Raw genomic sequence first — 17,219 nt, 5'->3', positions numbered from 1 at the left:
CCGCAAACATCCACACTTCTGACAATATGATGGAAGGGAGGTAATTGATGAAGCAGCTGAAGATGCTTCACACCCACTACTCTGGACATGGCCCTAAAGAAGGTGGTCCAGAACCCTATGAGTTTGGGGCAGAACCAGAACATGTGGGTGTGGTTGGCTGGACCCCGCTGAGTCCAATCGCACTTGCCCTCTACCTCCAGGAAGAACCCCTCCATCCATGCCGTGGTTAGGTGTGTCCTGTGCACCACCTTTAGCTGCGTTACTCAGCTCTGCGCATGAGAAGGTGAAGTTGACCCTGTGCAGAGCTTCAATCCAGAATCCTCCCCTATTTCCATCCCCAGGGCCTCCCCCCATCTCTCTCGCATCTCGTCCAGTGGGGCCCTAGCCTCTTCCATCAATCGTTCACATATGTCACCACATTTACCGTCCCCTAGCAAGTCCGGTGCGAGTAATCTGTTCAGCAGGATGTGTCCGGGTATCTGGGGGAACATCGTGGTCTCCTTGTGGAGGAGGTCCCATACTTGCAGGTACCACCGGAGCTCGTATTCTCTCGGAAGCTGGAAGCTCGGAAGCTCCCCCAGGGTCACTACTCAGCCGTCCGCGTACATTACCCTTAATGTCAGCACCCCTCCGTCCTATCACCACGTTTTGAAGGTGCTGTTTATTTTCACCAGGATGAATTTGTGGTTCCTGCAGATGGGGGCCACAACAGACATGTCACCCAGTTTGAAGTGGTGTCTGAACTGGTTCCAGGTCTGCAATGTGGCTCCTACCACTGGGCTCCTCGAGTGCTTGGCTGGGAGGAATAGGAATGAGACGGTGGTCAGCGCCCGGATAAAGGAAACTTCCTCTATCTGCACCCATTCTGTCTCCGGCTCTCTCAACCACCCCCCGCACCCTCTGTGTTTGTTGCCCAGTGATAGAATAGGAGGTTTGTCAGAGCCAAGCTCCCCATGCGTCGCCCTCTTTGTCGGACGGTTTTCCGTCTCCTAGGGTTCTTTCTCACACAGGTGAAGGAGTATTGGGGATGATTCCTTCTCCGCCCCCCACAGCAGGGACAACTGGCCCCTCTGCAGCCGGAAATATACAGAGCTGGTGGTGTTCGTCCACAGGCCCACCATGGGAGCTCTGTACAGTAGTTTTGAAGGCTTTCTCAGCATCCAGGAAGACTATTATTTCTGGTGTCCTCTTCCCAGGTGGTGTCATAATCACGTTCAGCACAGTGGCGCAGTGGGTTAGCCCTGATGCCTCACAGCGCCGAGGTCCCAGGTTTGATCCCGGCTCTGGGTCACTGTCCGTGTGGAGTTTGCACATTCTCCCCGTGTCTGCGTGGGTTTCACCCCCACAACCCAAAGATGTGCAGGGTAGGTGGATTTGCCACACTAAATTGCCCCTTAATTGGAAAAAATGAATTGGGTACTCTAAATTTATTTATAAAACATATATATATATAAATAAATAAATAAATAAATAAAACAAAATAATCACATTCAGCAGGTATCTGATGTTCGCTGTTAACCAACTGCCCATGGCTAATCCGGCCTGATCTTCCGCGATCACTTCAGCCAAGCGGCTCTCCAGTTACCTCGCCAGAGCTATCGGCAGGGCTTTGGCATCAGTGTTCAGGAGTGAAATGGGTCCATATGACCTGAATTCCATCAGGTCTTTTTTTGGGATCAGTGAGATGAGGCCTGTGCCAGTGTGGGCGGCAGAAGCCCCCCCCCCCCCCCCCCCCCCCCCCCCACACCCACCCACCCCACCCCACAACAGTGCGTCATTGAACATCTCCCTCAGGTGCATGGCCAGTGCTGCTGTGAACTTCATATAGAAGCCCAGCGGGAACCCATCCGGTCCCAGTGCTTTCCCTGACTGCATGGAATTATTACATTCCATGATCTCTTCCAGTTCCAGTGGTGCTTCCAGTCCTTGTCTGGTTTTCTCCCCTACGACTGGTATGTCCAGCTTGTGAAGGAACGGTTTCATCTTTGAATCCTCTTCCAGGGGCTCAGAGGTGTACTGCCCTGGTAAAAGTTTGTGAAGGCCAGTTGATCTCGCCTCCTCCTCTTTCCAGCCATCTCTACATGCAACCTGTTGTAACCAGCATTCTTACTTCCTCCCCTCCCATCCACCACAGTCCCTCCTCGCCCCGAGCTCTTCATCCAATGCACTCCCCCCGTCCCTTCCCTTTCTACACTCCCCCTTTAATCCCCCTCCCCTCTTGCCTTGGATTTCCTCCCCCCCCCCTCCCACACCTCTGGGAGGTGGGTCACAGCCTCTCTCCCTCCCCCCCCCCCTTACTCCTTGTTTGCTAGTGTAGTGGCTCCCCCCGGAAACGGATTCTTTTGTATCCATCTCATTAGAGTCAACCCCAGCCACCCGCCCCCAAATACAGTTCCCCCCCCGCCAGTCGTGAAAGTCCACATTAAGGTTATTGACCCTCCCTACTTATTCCTGAGCTCGTTCTTATGGACGAAACCGTGTGCTTCCTCCAGCGTGTCAAAATTGTGTTCTTTGCCCGTTACGTGACCCATAGTCTAGTCAGGTAAAGCATGCCGAACTGCACCTTGCTTTTAAATAGCGCGATTTCTGCCCTATTAAATTTCGCCTGGCGCTTGGCCATGTTCACTCCAATGTACAAGTGAATGGTGTCCTTCCCACTTGTACGGCCGCTTGCTCTTCGCCCCCAACTCAAAATCCTTTCTTTGTCCTGAAACTTGTGGAGCCTTATTATCATTGACCCAAGTCAAGAGAACCACCACGGGCATTGTCGGAGCACCTGTGGGCCCGGTCCACTCTGGAGGCTTGGCGAAGCGGTCGGCCCTGATCAGCTTTCAATGCATTGATGGCAGAAATTCTGTCGGGTTCTTCCCCTGTGCCCTCCTGCAGCCCGCCGATCCGTAGGCTATGCCGGCAGAACCAGTTTTCTTGTTTCATCTACCTTCCTCGTCAGTGCCTTCTGGATCATCATCAACCTTGCCACCCCGGCTTAGGGCGAGGTGATCTGCTTCCCCTGGTCTGTGGCTTCCTTTTCCAGGTCCCACAAAAGTGCCTCCGCTCTGTCCATTGTCTCCTTTGTGGAAGCCAATACGGCCACTACTGCTGACCTTATTGCCACCATGACATCTTCTTTCACCGCACCGCTGTGCTTCAGGAGTTCTGTTGAACTCCATCAACCTCTCCATCATCAGCTAGGCCAGTGTTGCTGATCCCGTTGTGTCTGCCATGCTTGGTTCTGGGCCACTCCGCGGGACTTCCTGTTCTGGGGCTGAGGTTTTCTGCTCTCTACTTTTACTGTTTTTGCAGACTGGTTGCTGGCTCGTCAACATTCTGGTCGGTAAGCAGTAGGTGGGGGATAAGCTGGGGAGCCTTTTGCACTCCTGGTGCCCGTTTGACAGGGTTAAAAAGTCTAAACAAAAGTTTCTAGGAGAGAGCCACCTTTCACGAGTCCACTCAGCTCTTGGCCACCACTGGAAGCTTTGGATTCACTGTTGGCCATGTCTGTCTCCAGTAACGTCTTAACTTGTTTCAGTTCGGTAACTGTTACTCAGAGCTTCATTATTTGCTAACAGCTTGGAAAGTTCTGTAGCTTTTCTTTTCAGTGCCTCCTCTTTGTCAATCAACTGCTTCATCGGCTGTTCAGTTCGTTTCTTGTTGCTTTTGGCTTCCTCCTCTGTCATAGCCCACATGAGACTTGTGGGGTGGGAACAATCAGACACCTCGTAAACCTCGACAAATTCGAGCTTCCCGTTAAGGGGGTGGGGAACCCCCAAAACCATGTATAGATATCTTCTGTATAAAGTCGGCCAGTTTTGGGACCGACGGGAGAAACCTGATTGGAATTTATCATGCATTATAAATAATAGTTAATGGTAATAAAACGTTGTTTACTTAAACTACTCATTGTGGATTCCTTCGTGGCCTACAAGACCTTGAATATAGGACATTGTTGAGTCTTCATTGCAAGCTGGTTTGTCAGTTTGTTAAGTGACATGAAACTCATTTTGCTTCTCTTAATCTTCCAGAGGAATAATCCCTGATGAAGGAATTTGTGTAGCATGTGACGGTCTTTCGACAGGTTTTCCTTTTCTTTGCAAAGCTCACTTGCATCACCTAGAGCTTTAATGTAATTCAGCACAGTCCCGTCGATTTCTTACAGCTGTGCTTCCATTCTGTTGCTTAAGAGTGTCTTCATTTCTCCATGTAGCTGAATGGTCACGCTTTCCTTTTGCATTCGACCTTGAAGGACAATCAACTATTCTTTCAACTGATTATTCGTTGCTCCTCTCCCTCTGGGGTCTTGTATCACACTCTCTCTGGGATCTCGTTTCCCTTGGTGGAGTTCTCTCTCTCTGGAGTCTCTTAGTGCCCTTGGCAGAGTTGCCCTCTCTCTGGGGTCTCTTGTTGCCGTTGGCGAAGTTTCCCTCTCTCTGGGGTCTCGTGCTGCTCTTGGTGGCATTGCCCTCTCTGGGGTCTCGTGTTTCTCTCGGTGAAGCTGCCCTCCCTCTGGGGTCTCGTGTTTCTCTCGGTGAAGCTGCCCTCCCTCTGGGGTCACGTGTTGCCCTGGCAGAGTTTCCCTCTCCCTGGGACCACTTGTTGCCCTCGGTGAAGTTCCCTCTCTCTGGGACCATATATTGCCCTCGGTGGAGTTCCCTCTCTCTGGGACTACTTATTGCCCTCGTTGGGTTCCTCTCTCCAGGGTCTCGTGTTTCCTTTGGCGGAGTTGCCCTCTCTCTGGGGTCATTTGTTGTCCTCAGTGAAGTTCCCTCTCTCAGGGGTCACTTGTTGCTCTTGGCGGAGTTGCCCTCTCTCCAAGGTATCCTGCAATTTTCTGTCTATAATCATTTTTTTTCTCATAACTGCCGCTATAAATTTTGTTGCCTCTTGAAGGCTGTGTTTACTTTCACACAGGCTGTGTACATTATTTTCACACAGGGTGTAGACACTAGGACACAGTTGGCCTCCCTCTTGTCTTTTTTTTTGAGGTCTTGTTGCTGGGCAGATCTTTGAAAAAGCCTTGCAATAGTTGTATCAATGAAGGTACTCCAGCTCTTCTTACTGTACTGGGATTGGAACTTGGCTGTGCTTGATTTTAGTTTGGGACAAAACGTGCTTGCCTAGTTTTCAAATGAATGCGTTTGAAGCCATTTCCCTTCAGTTTAGAGTGCTTTTCAATTCTGAAAAAAATAATCTCTATCATCATAAGAGGGCAACTCCACCAAGGCTTACATTAACACTGCAATGAAGTTGCTGTGAAAAGCCCTGGTCACCATATTCCAGTGCCTGTTCAGGTACACAGAGGGAGAATTCAGAATGTCCAAATTACCTAACAGCGTTTCTTTCGGGACTTGTGGGAGAAAACCGGAGCACCCGGAGGAAACACACGCAGACACGGGGAGAATGTGCAGACACCGTACAGACAGTGACCCAAGTGGGAATCGAACCTGGGACCCTGACGCTGTGAAGCCATAGTGCTAACCACTATGCTATTTTGGGGGTCACATGAGATGAGCGCAGGAGCGGCTGCGTTTTCTGAGTTCTGGCTCTACTTATCTTGTAATCCTTTTTGTAATGCTGATGCACATCCCATAATTACATGCCTTTGGGGTATATGTCTTATACTATGTCCCTGGAAGATCCTGGCTAGAGTTTGGTGAAAGGGAGCTGAGTTAATTCAAAAAGTCCTTGTTTGATTGAGGAGGCTGGGGTGGAGCCCATTTGCAGTGGCGGTTTTGCTGGTGAGTGGGTCCATGCCTCGGCAGTGCTGTCGGCATCAAGATGATAGCTGCCATTGCGAACCATGTTCTGAACGATGATCTTGGTTCTCTGGTGCAGGTTGAGGATGAACTGTGAAATATCCTGAAGAGAATAGTGAAAGCGGAGAAGCGAATCCTGTTACTCGATAGAGCAATCTTCCTGGTGGGGACTAGCCTTCAGTTCTTGAAAGTCCTGCTGCAGGGTATGTTTTTCATCCGGACCCACTTCGAGAGTTGGGGCCAACAGGAAGTGTTCGTGCGCCCAGACTCTTGCAGGTGATGAATTCCTGGACGAATTTGAGAGTTGGCTGCCATGTTTTTGCAATCTCGATTTGAAGGCTGGGTGTTTCAAATTCGATGGAGCACATTATATCCAGTCTTCGAGGCCTGCGGTCAGTCAGAGACACCAATTACTGGTCTAAAGCTACCTTGTCCTCCATGCTCATCAAGAGGGCTGCAGGCGGCTGGACACGTTGAGTCGTTGCCTCCTGGTGGGACCCAGATTTCTTTCATTTGATTTATTGTCACATGTACCGAAGTATAGTGAAAAGTATTTTTCTGCAGCCGAGGGAACGTACAAAGTACGTACATAGCAGACAAAAAGAATAATCAACCGAGTACATTGACAAATGGTACATCGACAAACATTGACAAATGGTACATTGACAAACAGTGATTGGTTACAGTGAGAAACAAGCGGCCAACCAAAGCAAATACATGAGCAAGAGCACAGTAAGAAGTCTTACAACATCAGGTTGGCATCTCCACATCATGAGCAAGAGCAGCATAGGGCGTCGTGAATAGTGTTCTTACAGAGAACAGATCAGTCCGAGGGGGAGTCGTTGAGGAGTCTTGTAGCTGTGGGGAAGAAGCTGTTCCTATGTCTGGATGTGAGTCTTCAGACATTGATCTTGGACAGAGCAGTTGCCATACCAGGCTGTGATGCAGTTGGATAGGACACTTTCTATCGCACATCTGTAGAAGTTTGTGAGAGTCGATGCAGACATGCCAAATTGCTTTAGCTTCCGTTGGAAGTAGAGACGTTGTTGGGCTTTCTTGACTGTTGCATCAACGTGAGTGGACCAGGACAGACTGTTGGTGATGGCGACCCTCAGGAACTTAAAGCTATCGACCATCTCCACTTCGGAGCCATTGATGTAGACGGGAGTCTGTGTCACGCTACGCTTCCTGAAGTCAATGATCAGTTCCTTGGTCTTTCCAACATTTAGAGAGAAGGTGTTTTCGGTACACCATGCAACCAAGTGATTTCCCCTCCTGTAGTCTGATTCATCGTTGTTTGAGATGCGGCCCATAAGACCATAAGACATAGCAGCAGAATTAGGCCACTCGGCCTATCGAATCTGCTCCGCCATTCAATCATGGCTGATATTTTCTCATCCCCATTCTCCTGCCTTCTTCCCATAACCCTTGATCCCCTTATTAATCAAGAACCTATCTATCTCTGCCTTAAAGATACTCAGTGAATTGGCCTCCACAGCCTTCTGCGGCAAGAGTTCCACAGATTCACCACCCTCTGGCTGAGAAAATTCCTCCTCATCTCTGTTTTAAAGGATCGTCCCTTTAATCTGAGATGTCCTCTGGTTCTAGTTTTTCCTTGAAGTAGAAACATCCTCCCCACATCCAGTCTATCCAGGCTTTGCAGTATCTTGGAGGTTTCAATAAGATCCCCTCTCATCCTTCTAAACTCCAACAAGTACAGACCCAGAGTCCTCAAACGTTCCTCATACGACAAGTTCTTCATTTCAGGGATCATTCTTGTGAACCTCCTCTGGACCCTTTCCAAGGCCAGCACATCCTTCCTTAGGTATGGGGCCCAAAACTGCTCACAATACTTCAAATGGGGTCTGACCAGAGCCTTATACAGCCTCAGAAGTACATCCCTGGTCTTGTACTCTAGCCCTCTTGACATGAATGCTAACATTGCATTTGCCTTAGCCATTACTAAGGAGAAGGTTCTGGGGAAACTGAAAGGTCTGAAGGTGGATAAGTCACCTAGACCGGATGGACTACACCCCAGGGTCCTAAAAGAGCTAGCTGAGGAGGTTGTGAAGCACTGCCTTGGATGTGATTAGAGAGGAGTGAGGCTCGTTGTGTAGTGAGTCTTGGCATGGTGTGAATATCCTTGGTTTACGGACTCCTGCATGCGAGAATGTACAGGAGTCGAGCCAGGTCTTGTACTCTCGTCGGCCTTCCTTATTCTTGGGATGTTCCTCCTTGGCTGGGATGTCCTGAGAGGCCGAGTGAGGTTCCAAATGAGCAGATTTTTAAAAATTTTGTCTTGCGGTGAGGAGTGTGCGCTAGGGGATCATGTGCTCAAGGCTGTTTCCTGGTCCCCATTATCCTGAGACCCTCTGCTCAGGTAGTATCTTTTTTTAAAAATACTGTCATAGTTAGTGTGTTGGGAGACACTGTCCGCGTTGACTATACTCTGAATCAACTGTATGAATATTTGCTGGTCTCCTCTGTGTAAATGCGTGGAGTGATAATTGTTCTGCACTGTGCCAGAGTGTGGGAATTTATTGCATCTGGTGGTTATATGTAAAATTTCCTTAAAGAACTAGTGTCCTTGTGACTTTTTTCTGCAACATTTTATTTCTGTTATTATGGGATTACAGAATTGGTGACTGGTTCCTGCAAAGGTATAGACAGGTCTAGTATCCAAGAAAAGGACGCCATAATTTGTTATCCATGCTTCTGGTATGACTGGAACTAGTTGAGATGTGTCCTGGTGCCCGCCCGAACATGGCATGAAGATCTTATCCTGAACTCTCATGGTTCGTGCTGGCAATCGCTACATGGGAAGGCATGTTCCAGTTTGCCATGTTTTCATGGCCTTATCCTCCTCTCCCTCATGGCTTTATCCTCATCTCCCCATATCCACAGACGCTCATGGGGACACCAAGCTTGGTGATTACACTGAACCAATGAAGGGGCTCCTTTAGCACACTGGGCTAAATAGCTGGCTTTTAAAGCAGACCAAGGCAGACCAGCAGCACGATTCAATTCCCACACCAGCCTCCCCGAACAGGCGCCGGAAGGTGGCGATTAGGGGCTTTTCACAGTAACTTCATTTGAAGCCTACTTGTGACACTAAGCGATTTTCATTTCATTTCATTGTTATTCTCCTGTCCGCTTCTGTATTTATGTATCGCTGAGGCATTTAGACTCTGCTGTACTAATCCTGAGGTTCTGTTGCCTTATTTATTAAAATGTAAGATCTTCAATAAAAATATATATTAAAGAAATTAAGATTTCAGAATTTCCAAGAGGTTGTAACTCTGCAGAAACTTTTCCCTCTTTTTAAAATGCAAGTGTTTGTATTTAAATCTGCCAGCCTTTTTTCTGCAATTTTTGTCATTGAATCTTTATTTTTACTTGCAGCTCTCCTTCAGTTGCCCTCTTGCAACCACCACCTGTTCTACAATGTAAGTACAGCTTTTTTGTAGTTTTGTTCACCCATTGTGTGGACTCGCTCAAGGATCTAGTGGATTGCTCAACTTCAAAGTCTGTGGTGAAGCTGCTTCAACTGTTCTTTAATTTTCTTCTTCTTATCTGCGAATCTCTCTAGTTAGGCTTCAGGTTCTTTTAGACTTTCCTACCTTGTGAATCTCTTCTACGTTCATGCATTTAACTGCCACATTTCATATCACCACAATCACCAGGTCTGCTAATGGTACTCTCTCTGGCTCCCACTGCTGCCAACCATGTTCTAATATATTGCGTGACAATATCTCGATGATATGGGGTTGAAATTTATTATTTAAACAAGAACCATTTACTGTTAATCTTTAAATGTTCACAGAACCCAGGTTACAATCATGCATTAAGGCTGCTAACTTAGAGATTTTCTCTAGATTGTTCTCTCAGAGTTTATTACCATGTGACTCTATACATCATACCATAGGTGGTGCTTTTCTCCAGTGCCATGTTAACCTTTGCTCTGCCAAGTATTCTTAAATTACAGTGCATTCAGGCTCATGTAACACCATAATGAGTAGTGGCCATTGCCGGTGCTTCCGCAGGAGGAGGACGATACATTGATGGTCATTCTCCCTCATGGTCATGCAAGTGGGATCTACGAGGGGTTGCTACCGGCAGGTTGCACTGTTGCCGTGTGGGTGGTCATTGCTCCTGGGGGACCACCAAATTCATTGGATAGTCTCCTGATGACGCTGAGTGTCCTCCAGCAGCTGGTAAAAAAACTCAACTGGATTCTGGTGGACAGGCCATTTGGCACCTTTCCCGCTGCTGGCAAAGTGGCATGGGAGCAGGAAAACAACAGTCATGCTACCCACTGCTTCCTTCACCATTTTGCCAGCCTTCCTGACCCTGGCCCAACCTCAAAGGACTGATCAAATTCGGACCAGTGACAAGCAGAGAGAAAAGAAATTGGATCAAGAGCATCATCACAAGAAATCAACTGGGAGTGAATGAAATGGTCATTTACAAAATTAATGTTTCAAATTGTGTAAAATCCAGTCACTTTTAGCCCTGCAATATGGGCAGATGTGATTTGAAGGTTAAAACTATTCTCTTTTTTAGATGGAAAAACGTATAACTCAATACTAGGTATGCTTCAGGACCAGTTGGAAAACAATCCCCACCCCCATTGGCCGACAGCAGCATCTTCCGGTCCAGTCACTGTTAACTGGTTTTCCTATTGCTTCCCTCTGCTGCCGGGGAACCGTAGTGGGGGGTGGGGGGTGGGAGAGAGAGAGAGAGAGAGAGAGAGGAGAAGATCTGGCCCAAAGTAACTATTATTTTACTTCCATTCAAAGACTGGATATCTAGATAAAAATTAAGGTAAAGGTAAAGTTACCATAATCCCAGATGACCAGAGGCTGCTTTCCCCTTTGAAGGGGAGAGTTGATTGGTGGTGATTTAACCTGGGGGATCACACCTCAGGAGGGGGCAAGTTTGAAAAGTTCATGAATAACCTCAGCCGGTACAGGGATTAAACCCATGCTGCTGGCCTTGTTCTGCATCACAAACCAGTCCACTGGGGTAAACCGGCCCCCTTGAAGATTAAAAAATAGAGATGAGTTTGTTTATTTGACTAATTTTTTAGAAATCTCAGTTTCAGCTATTCATCACAAAGACAGAAAAGATATTCTGCTTTTCCTTTATTAGGCATTCAATTTAGATTTCAGTTAAATTGTATTAGTTTTAATGAAGATTACAAACAAGAAAGAGATCTCAAGACAAAAATGTCATTAAGTGTCTCCTCTCTCTTTAAAGCGAGAGGCATCTAATTGCATAATATTAATAGAGCCATTTCAGCACCAATTATCTCCAGTTTCATCAGTGAATTACATTCGCTGCCAATGGTTAAATTAATGATAATTCCAATAGACTTTTGAAAATGGAATTTGTCAGCAAATTTGTCATCAATAAGTAAAGAAACTGCACATTTCCAATCAATGTTTCGTGGACGCGAACTATCAGTCGTATCCCGCTCCGATTCCGGAATTGGAATGGCAACCCAATCTCTTCCTGCATTGAGAAGATCTGCTTGTCTGAGCTCCTCGGTGCAGGAAATGATGTTTATATGCTGCCGGGGGGGGGGGGGGGGGGGGGGGGTTCCTTTGGGGGAACAAAATAGGAGACTACCATTAGATAGCGGGGTCGTTCCTGGCGCTCTAATCCCACCCAGTTAGTTCGGTTGCGCCCCTCATCTTCAATTGGACAGGCTGGGTTCTCTTTTGCTCCTGTCACAAAGAAAATGTCTGAAAATAACCATTTAGCTTCATGACCGAGAGTTGGCGGGCCCAATTTAATTGGACCAGACAGTGCCACAAGCACCTCCTCGAAGAGGGTACTGAAAAGAAATTAATCCCACCCATGATCTAATTAAACTGAAAGAAGCTCAACGTAAAACAAATCAATATTTCTTCTTTACGCGAAAGTTCAATGATCGTGTTTTCGCATCTGGCCTCAGAAACACTACAAAGATATCAGCGTTAACTCAGATATCAGCTATCATGCGGTGGATTTCATTTTAAAGATTTTTAATTCAATTCTTAATTAGTTACAGCAGCTGCCAATGTAGGCCTAAACCTGGGTATTCCATTAATTCCAATGCCCTGGACACAGACCAGTTGCATAAATAACTCTTCTTTGCTGGTAGTTTGCTAATGTTATTTCAAATCAGCAGTCAAAATTTCGGACTCAAGTTACATCCATGAATTCATCCTTTTAACATGTGAGCTAGTAAAAATAGGCAACAAGTTGACCCCAAATCTTTTCATCGCTTATCTGAAGTATTAGGGTTGCAGGGTCATTTGAGACCTCGGGGAGCGGTCGTCCTAACCCTTTAGTGAGTCGTCTCAGGCCCAGGTAAGGGTCCCCATGCTCAGGGGTCAATGGTGGCGAGACCAGCAAGTTCTCAGCGGTGATGGCTGAACTAGTACTTCGAGGGACCATGGCTGCTTACAGACAGAGGACCTGCGATTAAGCACACATAAACAAAGCAGTGGGAAGCCCCCGCGTGCTTTCTTTTCCCCAAGTCATATTGTTCATTGAAATTGGGAGACTCTTATGAGCAACTGAAGAGGGAAACAGAAGATTGCAAAGTGTGGAGAAACGAGCAGCGGATCGGTCCTTAGGTAGAACATTACTACAATCTGAAATATATTGACAATAACTTAGCACTGGCGTATACATTATCCTGCTGTAATGTAAGGATATTTTCTTTAGTGTCAGTCCTCCACAATCTGATACATTAACATTAAACAAAAATCTTCAATTCCTAAATCTGCTTTAAGAAAATCAAATTATTCTGTCATTACGTAATTACAGCAGAGCTCAAAGAGCCTAAGTTAGCTTTTGCATAATTACTGCAGCTCCAGACAGGTGAGAAACTAAATCAGATAATATCTAACTCTGCCTAAAGCCAAAAACCAGTAGCAATTTTCTATTTAATTACTATCTAGAACTATTTGGGCTCAAAGTGACTATTGAACAAAGGAATCCTTGTCTGTGACCAACTTGGTCTGGTATTTCACAATATGAGCCAGTCAGATACAACAGGTTTGTCTAGCCAAAGGGATAATTCAGGTCACTACCAATGTCATTTCTGCCAGCTCTCTTTATATTGATTATATTTCTGCTTTGAAAACTGTTACTTCAAAATTAAACTTTGCACCAAAACAAATAAAGAAGATTGCAAAGAACTGCTCCAGTGTTAGTATAGTCATGTTCAGAGCACTTACAGTGCAAGCTATAATTTGAACTCCTACCGTAATAAGTGAATGAATTACAAAGCAGTTAAATGACTTGGGTATCCAGATAACATAAAGGGCAGTTGATGCACAACTAGTGTAGTCAATCAGAGATTTCTGTTGCTGTCTGAATCTCATTTATGGCTATAAAGACTTCAGCTTTGTAACCCTCTGATTTCATCTTGCGTCCCTTGTGATTTGAACTTGAGAACTTCTGCTTTAGATTGGGCAGTAACTCAACTACTTTCACAATGGAACTCTGCGCACTATCAAAGTAATCTTCAGGAGATAGATGAACTCATGGCACAACAGATTAGTCTGATGAAGTGGTGTATCGTCGAGGGGTAAGATTGAGACTCAAAATTGGCCAAACCTCTCTTTCCACTTTTTGAAGAGGCACCAAGCAGATCTGGGAAAGGAACATTAACTGATGTGATTATTCAGAGACAATGGATACAAAGTCAAGACCTGAGGGGAGATCATTGCCAACTCTCTGCATCACAAATGTACAAGTGATACAAATGTGCCAAGACAAAATTAGGAAAATCAGACAACGGGTATTTAAGTGCAAATCACCAAGGAAGTTGATCGTATGAAATGATTTGCAAATCAACTAATGGATGGTGCTTCATTAGCTAATAGTGCTATTGTTATTGTTACACTTTTATGCTGACAAGTACTTTCCGGTCTGCATCAACATGAAAGTAGTTTAATTCAGAAACCATGTATGCAATCTCTCTCTCTCTCTCTCTCTCTCCCACACACACACTAAAAAGTCATGAGTCTACCTCTTGGATTGTACATTCCTGGGCCTCCTGAAAAGTTTAGAATTTTAGCGTGGAATGTCTTTTAAGGATAGGATAGAGAAGGTATGGTTGCTTCTAAACAATCGACACATAAACAACTAAGTTACAGCTGATTCCTGAGTAATAATGTTTTATTTTTGTATATGTGAAAGATAATTAAGAAATAAAATAGCGAATTATGTGAGGGAACCTTTTCCATGAGCCTTTGCCTGGAAGTGGTAAAGCAGGTTCGGCTTTCGGGCTGAATAACCTATTACTGTTCTTATGATAGCTCAGGCACAAACGAGGAATCAACAGCTACAGAGGTACAATGTCTTATTATGTCTCTTTAAATGCAAAAATTAGACTATATCATATGATACAGATCAACAAGTGATAACTACAGTAATGCAACACTTTCTTCGATCAACATAGTCATCACTTGGAGGTGAAACAATATTCTGAATATTGTGACAGAAGCAAATATTAGAGTATCACTGGTAATTTTTTTCCAGTGAGACAATCGACTACTCAAAAATAGAGGAGAAGCTAAATAATAAGATTCAACTAAGCATGGGCTCCATACAATTTCCTACATTGCTTGTAATATATTTTCCCTGACAATGGCCTGGTAAAATATTTTAAGATAGACTTTCGAAAAAGGAAGAAGTGCACAGAATTCAGAGACCAGGAATGGTGACCTTTTATCAGAAAATGAGCTTTGTAGAAACGCCTTTTAAACAGCATCAATCTTAATCCTGAAACAAATGTAAAAGATACTGACAGCAAACTACGAAATGAAACAGCCTACAAGCTATTCACTTCAATGTGTAAAAAGGCAGTCTTCACAATAAATACGACTAACATAAAAAAACGCAATGTGGGTTTATTAAATACAACATGATCACATTTTTCTTTAAAGGCTCATTAATCTGTGCAGCAGACATATCGATTTCAAGCTACTTTCTGTTTACTATTTTTAAAGGAATGCAGACTAATAAAATTCTTCTCTTTCTGCTTCTTAAACTGTCTAATAACATGTGATATTGACAGGTTTGATTAAAGGCATTTAAAAGTAATTACCTACCTCTGGCAGTCATTTTCCAACATCCTGCCTTTTCCTTATCTCTCCAAATTGTTTTGTGCTCAAATTTGTTCGCCTCTGGCAGATCTCTTTACAGTTTTATAAAAAATGATTGATGATTTGAACTTTTTCTCTGATATTTGACAGCTGCTCATTTGCAGGTTGTGGTTATACAAAGAACTGGGATTATGTTGTGTTAATAGACTGCTCCCATGCAGCCTGGATACCTACCGAAAGCTGCGACTTTGATTATCATGGCTTGAACATTAGACAATATAATTTCTCTCAGCAGATCTTCCTGGTTTCGACGCCAGAGGTAAGCCAAAGGCTGGAGATTAAGCCGCCTGCACCTGTGAAGGAAAGAAAAGGTGTTTAAACTGGATATATTTCAAAAGTATTGATACAATTTCAGGTAAATATTTTAACCCTGATTACTTTCACTATGCAGGAATAGATCAGGTTGTGCACTGCATCCAAGAACTAAAATCACCAAATTGGCATTAAAAAATGAGTTTATGATTTTTAAAAAGTGAGTTAACGAGAAAAACTCAGTGACAGTCATATTCATTTCAATATTAACCATCCAAGAGAAAAACACAGGCTGTTCTCCTTTCTGATAGATATTATTTGCAGTTATGCTATTATCTTTGCAAATCTATTTTTGTACTCGCCAAGGTGTCTGCATAATTATGGCGACCAGAATAGTACAAAGTTCAGTCGAACCAAGATTGCATAGTCGTTTAGAACAATGTTCATTGACCGTTTTTAAATGGCGTCCCAATCTCTGGAGCCCCCACCGCGACAACCAACCCCCTCCCCAGCCCCAGCTCAATATGAAGGGACCCCAGGCTCCTCCGCACCATCCCCCCCCTCCCAAAATCAGCGCAGGGCACCCCCGGCCTGATCGCCGCTGCGCAGAAAATACACCTTGGCAGTGCCAACCTGGTACCCTGGCAGTGCCACCTGGGGACCTTAGCAGTGCCAGGCTTGAACCCTAGCTTCCAGTGCCAAGGTGCCAGGCTGGTGAGTGTCACCAATAGTGCCAGGGTACCACTGTGCCCAGAGTGCCGCACCTGGGGACCTCCGGTCCCTTGGGAGACTCCCACGAGTGTGGCGTTCTCTCTGGTCCCCGTTTGTGGAGATCAGCACTGAATGGCGCTCGCCTGAGGTCTCCGAGGCAAAAGGGATAAATCCCAATGCCTCGGTTGCCTCGGGAAACTGCATATTAAAGTGAGACTAGCTGTCTCGCTCTAATATGTAGATTTGCCAAAAAATGATCCCGCCCTCAATGGACTGGATTCACATTGAAATGGGTCATGAGATCACGTTAGATCTCATCAGGCGTTGCGAGCTGGGTAGACCCCGGGAGCAGGGTGGCTTGACTTTTATTGGCCACGTTGCTCCACGGCGTGCTGCTTTTCGGGTGCAGTGCTACTGTTCGATCACACCCAACATGTCCAACCGATAGCATTGAAAAATACTTACGTTTTGCAACATGGAATGGTATATAACATCGGATGGGTTGCACTGGTAATTTAAAATGGATGACAAGAATTTCATGATTCCCACTCTTCCTTCACCAATTTTTCTAAATTACCAAACTTACAAAAGCAGTTGCAGCAAGATTTACCTAATTCACTATAAATTAGGAAAACACTATAGCAGATGTATCAATAATTCGCATACAGGCAGCACGGTGGCTCAGTGGTTAGCATTGCTGCCTCACGGCGCCGAGGTCAGAGGTTCGATCCCAGCTCTGGGTCACTGTCCGTGTGGAGTTTGCACATTCTCCCAGTGTTTGTGTAGGCGTCACCCCCACAAACCAAAAGATGTGCAGGATAGGTGGATTGGCCACGCTCAATTGCCCCTTAATTGGGTACTCTAAATTTATTTTTAAAAATAAAATTCTCATAAAACTAAGTCACTTAAACGATATAAATGTTGAGAAGTTTGTCACACTGTGAAACATGTAATAGTGGTAAAACAATCACCAATGGAGACAATCTTATTGTGATGTTCAGGTGCTAGAAGATCTCACACATTCAGTAATGAATCATTACAATGGCATTTTTGGTGGTGAGGTTCTTGAAAAGGGGAATCTCAGTGTGGGTGTGGCAGAATTATTTGTATGGAAGGAAGAAAATGAGTAAAGGCAAGGAAGTAAGACAAGTTAAATAGTTCTTGCGAATTGAGCCATGGGTTTAATGGGCCAAATGGCCTTATTCTCTGCTGTAACCATTCTATGATTACCATCAAGTCGCAGACTGAGATGAAAATCTTGGAGAGCTTAAATTGCAAATATACATATGCATAAAAAAATGTCCTGAATGTTAATAAATATGCAGCAAGGTAGAAG

At 45.1% G+C, this 17,219-nt stretch overlaps 1 protein-coding gene across 6 annotated transcripts in view; it reads right to left on the bottom strand.

Annotated features, from left to right (window-relative positions):
• The window catches only part of dph6 (diphthamine biosynthesis 6), a 355,827-nt gene that overhangs the window by 242,813 nt on the left and 95,795 nt on the right, over positions 1-17,219 (bottom strand). For all 6 annotated transcript variants that reach the window (XM_038785975.1, XM_038785958.1, XM_038785967.1 and 3 more), the window contains exon 5: positions 15,095-15,213. In XM_038785975.1, coding sequence (XP_038641903.1) covers positions 15,095-15,213 — 119 coding nt within the window. The remainder of the gene's footprint in view (positions 1-15,094; positions 15,214-17,219) is intronic.

This window comes from Scyliorhinus canicula, chromosome 2 (genome assembly GCF_902713615.1).
Source record: "Scyliorhinus canicula chromosome 2, sScyCan1.1, whole genome shotgun sequence".
Lineage (NCBI taxonomy): Eukaryota > Metazoa > Chordata > Chondrichthyes > Carcharhiniformes > Scyliorhinidae > Scyliorhinus > Scyliorhinus canicula.
Note: the sequence above shows the minus strand (reverse complement) of the source record. Positions and strands in the feature narration are given on the sequence as shown.